Consider the following 7,113-nt stretch of genomic DNA (forward strand, 5'->3'; position numbering starts at 1 on the left):
GCATCCTACAAACTATAAATTTATCTACTATATATATAAATAAGGTTAGAATTAATTTAAAAAAAATTAGAAAACATACACATGTGTGTATCAGTGTATATACATATATGAAATGAAAATACAGATATATTTATAAAATTATTTTATAATTTTTAAAATTTTAATCAAAACTATTAATTAAAGTAACAATAATTACCATCTTGACTATTTTATTATTATTTCAATTGCACATTTCTAATATTTTTATATGTTCTTTAGAATGAAGAGAAGAATAGCAACATAATCCTTTTTCCGTACACAGCAACATAGTCTATTTTGATTTTTGATACATACAATCATCCATCTAATTTCATATATGATATATGATGATGATTTAATTTTATTTTTTTCTCAATTCTACGAAGAAGAAAAAAGAATCATATTCTTTTGTTCCATCTAACCTTCCCCCAATCCCCCTTCTCTCAAACTTTATTAGTATATTATTAATACTAGCAAAATTTATATACTTAAATTTTATAATTAGCTAAAAAGAACATCGATATTGATTAAAATAATTAAAATATAAAGTTTTGATTAAAATATTTACTTTGAGGAGAAAAAAAAAAGGGTTTTGTATTTTGTATTAGATTTGAGTGTGAAGCTTAATTGCTCATAGAATCATACTCATCTTCCACGTTCAAAAATTCAGAATTCAGATCAGAGCGTTACGACGGAAACATATATAAACTCCATGGAGGAAGAGAAAGCACCCTTGATCGGAGAAATCGAGGAGGTAGACGCAACCGCCACAGCCCCCACGACGACGACGGATGAGGTGTCGCCGAAGAAGCAGGTGCGGACGAAGGTGCCGGAGGTGGAGATCCATCTGTACCGGCAAGGGAAGGGACCCATAGCGGTGTTCAAGTCGAACCTTGGTGGTTGGGAACAGGACCAGCTGGAAGTGCGTGAAATTCTCGAAAAGTACGGACTCAAATCCATCTTCGTCTTTAACCCTCAGTCCGGTCGCGGCGTCCCTATCCGCTTCCACCGAAATGGGAGGTCCATCCTCACTTACCACGACGGTGCTACTGTTTATGTTGATGGCGAACCTAAGGTACCCTCTCCTTTCTGAGTGATTGCTTTGGGATCTAACTAAGAAGGGAATTTGATATTTTTGTTTGAGTTTAATGCTTGCTTTATTATTATGTTGGTAACAATTGGGGAAAGAAAGGATATTTAGCTGTTTTAGTGTAACTTGTAAGATGAACAATCCAACCACACGAAACTTATATTCAGATCGGTTAAGACAGGGATCATCCCAATTCATCAATCCAAGTAACAGAACAATGAAAATCTACTTTTAAGTATGGTGATGAGAAAAGTACTTCTCCATAAACAGGATCAAAATTGGAAGCGTTCGCAGTAATTTGGAGAAACTATGGTCAAAATTCAGAATAGGGAGAGGAGAACTGGAGAAGGTTCATAGAGTAGGCTGGCCATACCACACTAAACATGTTACATGCCCTTCTCTAATTAGTTTTCCCTTCTTTCTAGTACACCATTCCTTAGAAATTGTGCCTATAAGTCTATAACAATACTCATTGGAATGAGAAAAAAAATAAAAGCTCATAGGTAATGGATGTAAGAAGAACCTCAAATGTGTTTCATCCATTTGAGGGGGGAATTCAATAGTTTGAATTCGATTGGTTACCATAAGGAGAAGAAACACAGATTGCGTTGGTCTTTTGAAGCTCTGAAATTTTTTATATATACATTAGGGCGAGTATTTAATACCTTTTGGTATCTTACTATGAATAAAACTATCCAATTTTTTTTGGCTCATGAGTTGTTCTACCTATATTATCTATCAGAGTATAGAGAAGAATGTGTATAGCCAACATTCACCATTAGAGGCTTCATTGAACAAGCAATTATGTATGAAGGTAGCCACAGAAATTTATGTACTTGACCTTAAGGACCAAAAAACAATTTCTTTTTTTCGGGGTTTTAATGAGCTCTATACATGTCTATGTTGGTATCTTTTTGGATTGCTTATGTGGTTTTTGTGCAGTTGATCCATTCCTTTTTGGACTTTATCTTTGTTGAATAAGAAGGATGGAGGAGATGATGAGTTTCCTATGTCCAAGATAAAACCTTTATAAGATATAGCATTCTTTACATTTTCTAGATGGATGCTTTATGTCAGTGGTGATAGGAAATATAATCTCAATATAGACATGATACATGATAGGACGCAATGGTATTGTTTGATCTATGTAATCTACCACACCTACTTGTGATTGATTCTTTATGTAAGTGGTGATAGGAAATAAGATTCTGAAAATAAGCAATGCTTAAACAAGCATGGGGACTTAAGTATCTCTATAGTTAAATGCACTCTGAGGAACTTAGATGGTAGTAAGGCACCTTGTTTCATTTCTTATTAACTGAGGTCCGTCAAACTAAAGGTGTTTCTCTTCTGTGTAACCTTCAATTGCAGGACTCAGTACTTAAACCAGTGACCAGGATCTTGATCGGGGTGCTAGTAATAACATTTATGATCGCGCTAGTTTCAAGGGACACTCCAGAATGGATCAAGAAATATAACATCTTTGGCACAACCTTCTCTCCATGGATACTGGCTTGTATAGTGATTGTTTTCACCCGCATGAGGAAGAGAACTAAAGATTTTCTGAAAAAGTATGGTTGGTGAATGGAAGGGATGGATGCTTTTGTGTAAGGCTTTTCATGCTTTTCTGTTTATGCTTTCAGTTCTTTCACGAAGTTGACATTTTTTACGATGAAATGTGTCATCACCAATGGTATAGGATAAATGTCACGTTATCTGATGATACTGCATAATAGTTGCTCTTGTTCAGCAAGCATACAATTGTCCATTTTTGTACTACTTTCTTTTTTGTTGTTATTTTTTTAATCCTTAGAAGTATATCTGATGAGAGTGGAAAAACGATTGTATTTGGGGTCTGCATCTTACATTAGGAATCTTACTTATGAGCCAAGTTACGATCTGGGTAAGCAAAAAATAAAACAGATAATCGGTTCTGTATTTATATCATGCAGCCAAATTATTTGATTAGAATGGCGAGAATTCTGCTGAATGGATTATAATTTATAATAAATGAAAATGAAAATTTTCTTAACTATCTCTCCTGGGTTTAATATTCACTACGGAATGGCAATAGAACTTGTTTGCTTGAGAGAGTCGCCTACTTTGTACCTCTCTTCGAGGGATTAGTCATTGGACTTCCGACCGACTTGATGGATACCTGGTGCAAATTAAATAAGTATTTTATATATATATATATATACACACCAGCGCAATGTATCTATTTGTTCTTTTATTTACTATCAAAATAGTAAATTTGTGATTAGTCAAGATAAAAATCACCTTACACTATGATTAAGAGGATTTGAATCAATGGAACCAGTATATCTTACGAGGATTTGACCTTAGAAATAAAAAAAAAAAGACCAAGAAGATCATCACTGCATGAAACATACATTCATCGTTAAAGTAAAGGCAATAGAAACATGAGAATTGAGGGCCGGAGATTATGGTGTTCCATGACTTGCAGACAATCTTGAGTGTCGTGACGTTCTTTATATTTCAGCTATCAGCTCATCTAGAAGGACTGGTGGCGGCGGAGGAAGGCGTTTGACGGCATTGGCTAAGTTGCTCATTATTCTTTGCAACGGTGCCACACAACATCCTCAATAGGAGCCAGTGCGTATGGTAAGAGGAGGACGATGGGCGATGACTGATGATACGTAAAGCATCATTATGTGGTTCAATCATACAGTTTGTGCCTTTGGTATGAAAGGAGAAATGACCTTTTAAACCTTTGGTTCAATTTTAGTGTGGATTCGGATATTGGGTCTTTGATGTGGTACTACCAAGAACAGGCGATGATTTGGCCACTAAATTGGCAGAGAAAGAAAAGTATATCCCAGCATGTGTTCAAATTAATCTAGAATTACCGATGGTTAAAAAGATTATTGTTGAAAGCGTTCCACATGACGTATAGAAAAGACCCAAACGGGGGCACCGATGCCCGCAAAATCACATCCATCTCTTCAAACAAAGATTGCAATGGAAACTTTTGATTTTGGCAAAGTTTTAGGAGCAAATCAAGGAACCGAATGATTTGCATGGAACTCACGTAGATTCATCATGCGTTGGAGAAGAGGTGGGATGGCAGCATGTGATCCGTAAAGGTAAGTTCAAGTTAGGACATAAGCCCATTTTCAAGGTCCAAGATAAAGCTAAAACCAAGTCTACTATTTCATTTAGTGACAAGCCCAAATTTCAATCTTCTCAATCAATGTGAAAAGAAAGTGCGACTCCCTCTCTTTGAGAGAACCCCAAAGCTGCATGAAGTGGTGCCGGGGAAGGTCAGGAGAAGGTGGTGCCGCATGAAAAAATTCCTCTTGAGGTGGGTTCTTCGAATTAGAGACCCTCTATTCCTTTTTTTTCTTTGCTTATTTTTATTATGGATAGTGTAAATATAATTGTCTAAAATATTTTGGGACTTCGAATAAGTTGGCCTGGGTTTATTGTAGGGAATTAGTTAAAAAGTTTAATTCTGTTTTTGTTATTGTTGTTGAAACCCATCCACCTTCCATCACTTGAAGTCTTTTTGGGAGCGTCTTGGGTATTTCCAGGTTGGTCTTGTAGAAGCTGTGGGGGCATAAAGGAGAAATTTGGTTCCTATCCTCCTTGCAGGGTGCTAGTTGTAAAATGATTGATGTTTTTGAGCAATGTCTGACTGTTGATGTTCAGTATGACAATTTAACTTGGAGGTGCAATGGAATTTATGGCAGCTCCCAATTTAGTAATTGAGTCCTTCTATGGGATAACCTTGTTTCTCAGTCCTCAACTTATCATAGACCTTGGAATTTTACTTGGTGATTTCAATGAAGTTTTTTACTGGTATGAAGTTAAAGGTTGTCATTTTTCAAGCCAACAAGCAAACAAGTTTGTTGAAACTCTAGGTGATTGTAGACTCTTTGATCTGAAATTGATTGGTAAGAAGTTTCCTCGGTATTGCTGCATTTAAAATATAAAATTATGAGCTGGCTTTCAAATTTAGATTCATGTACCATAGAAAAATATTATTTATAGACCTTAGTAAAACAAAAATAAATATATAAATTATTTATTATTAAGGCAATTTTTTATTATGTACAGTGCCCCACCCCATCCCCACTAATTCCCGAAATTCATAAATTTACTGAATTATCTTTAATAGTTTATTTCTCATATATGTTTTTTAGTCATTTCACACACACACATCTACTTATCTATCTACTTAATATACTAAAACTGGGAGAAAGGTGATGTGTCAATCTCTTATGAGTCTGTTTTCCCTCCAAAATGAATGAAATTTTTCATCTATTCTAAATTATTTATTATAATTATATTATTATTATATTATATTTAATATTTAATGAATAATATATAATTATACTAATTTAAGAACATATCTTCATTATAATTATATCAAATCAATATTTAATGCACTATTAAACTACTTATCAATTATAATGCGTAATTACTGTACATAATAACAAATTGCCTTAATAGTAATTAATTTACCTATTTATTTTTGTTTTACTAAGGTCTATAAATAGTGTTTTTCTGTCGTACATACATCTAAATTTGAGAGTCAGCTCATAATTTTATATTTAGTATTTTTTTACTACTTCATAGAATAAGAATGTATTCTCCATTTTTTATTGAAGTTGATCCTTTTAAGGTATAATTTATAATTTTTTATAATATTTTTCATATACTCATTCTATTATATTATTCTTTTAATAATTTATTAATTGTTGTTACTCTAAGTTGTTCTTATTGTCTAATGTTCCAATTCAATTGTCTTTTACCACAATCGTTTACAATGCATCACATCTATAAAATACATCATCGAGTTGTCTTCACTGATTCGGATTTCAATTACATGGATGTAAGCGTTTAAAGAAGGGGCAATAATTTCTACTTTACCGAATGATTGTTGGATCTACTCACCTATTATGACCAACCTAATGGAATGTGGTCAAAGTTAGCTTTCTTGGGAGGAGCTCGATTTTTTATTGAGGAATTGTATCCACGGAACCTTATAGGACAAGTTCAAGTTCCATCCCCTCCATGCTTTTTACGTCTGCCCGAAAATCTTCGAAGTGGAGCACACAATGAAATTGAATTCCCTCAGTTTCAGTTCAGTTTTCTTAAATTCGTGACAAATTCAGATATGTAATTTCAACGATTGGTAATATATTTAAATTTTCTTAGTTTAAGCTGTTCATTATTAGAGTAATTTTTTAACATATTTTAATTTTTTTTCAGAAATTACCAGCTTTCTTTTGCATGCATGCAATACCATTGAGGGGAATAAGAGTTAGTTTGGTTTCTCGGTGTGCCAATTCTATACCTTACCGCATTGCATGGATAACAGATGATGAAGCTGTTCATTATTATAGTAATTTTTTAACATATTTTGATTTTTTTTCAGAAATTACCAGCTTTCTTTTGCATGCATGCAATGCCATTGAGGGGAATAAGAGTTAGTTTGGTTTCTCGATGTGCCAATTCTATACCTTACCGCATTGCATGGATAACAGATGATGAAGCTTATCTAACAAGAGGATGGTCTAATTTTGCACGAATTCTAAATATTGAAACTTACGATGTTATTTCCTCAGATTTTCTATTAAAATTGAAATTAGTAATAGTTTAAAAAAAGTTTATTAATAAAATTACTAATAGTCACATTTTTATACACATGATATATGTTTTCTATATATTATTTAAAAAATATAATGAAACATAAATAATGAATGAGTATGTGATTTCTTCGACTAGCTAATTAATGCAAAATCGAGCACCTTTTTTATTCGATTGAGGTCATATTCTGTTTGGTGAAAGTTTCAATCACCTTAATTAAATCCTGTCTTTGTGCCTTAACTTATACAGATAGTAATATGTTACATATTATTTGGTATATCTAAGTAGTTATTTCCCATAGCGGAGATGTAAAAAATCATATTAAGGTTTATCGCCAAATAATTAGTGGATGAATAATAGTAGATTATATTATTTTGGGAAAGTATTTT

General features: G+C 33.3%; 1 protein-coding gene across 1 annotated transcript; it reads left to right on the top strand.

The window, feature by feature from the left end:
* Positions 1–578: 578 nt before the first annotated feature.
* LOC107467823 (uncharacterized) lies at positions 579–2,999 on the top strand. Its single transcript, XM_016087026.3, has 2 exons — positions 579–1,093; positions 2,480–2,999. The coding sequence occupies exons 1-2, from the start codon at positions 731–733 to the stop codon at positions 2,690–2,692; spliced, it is 576 nt and encodes a 191-aa protein (XP_015942512.1). The 5' UTR covers positions 579–730; the 3' UTR covers positions 2,693–2,999.
* Positions 3,000–7,113: the final 4,114 nt, after the last annotated feature.

Source organism: Arachis duranensis, chromosome 9 (genome assembly GCF_000817695.3).
Source record: "Arachis duranensis cultivar V14167 chromosome 9, aradu.V14167.gnm2.J7QH, whole genome shotgun sequence".
In the NCBI taxonomy this organism is placed as follows: Eukaryota; Viridiplantae; Streptophyta; class Magnoliopsida; order Fabales; family Fabaceae; genus Arachis; species Arachis duranensis.

Excerpts from the sequence above, each read along its gene's own strand:
- LOC107467823 (XM_016087026.3), top strand. The coding sequence starts at position 731 with ATGGAGGAAGAGAAAGCACCCTTGATCGGAGAAATCGAGGAGGTAGAC. Across the intron at positions 1,094-2,479 it reads ATGTTGATGGCGAACCTAAG|GACTCAGTACTTAAACCAGT; the intron begins GTACCCTCTCCT and ends CTTCAATTGCAG.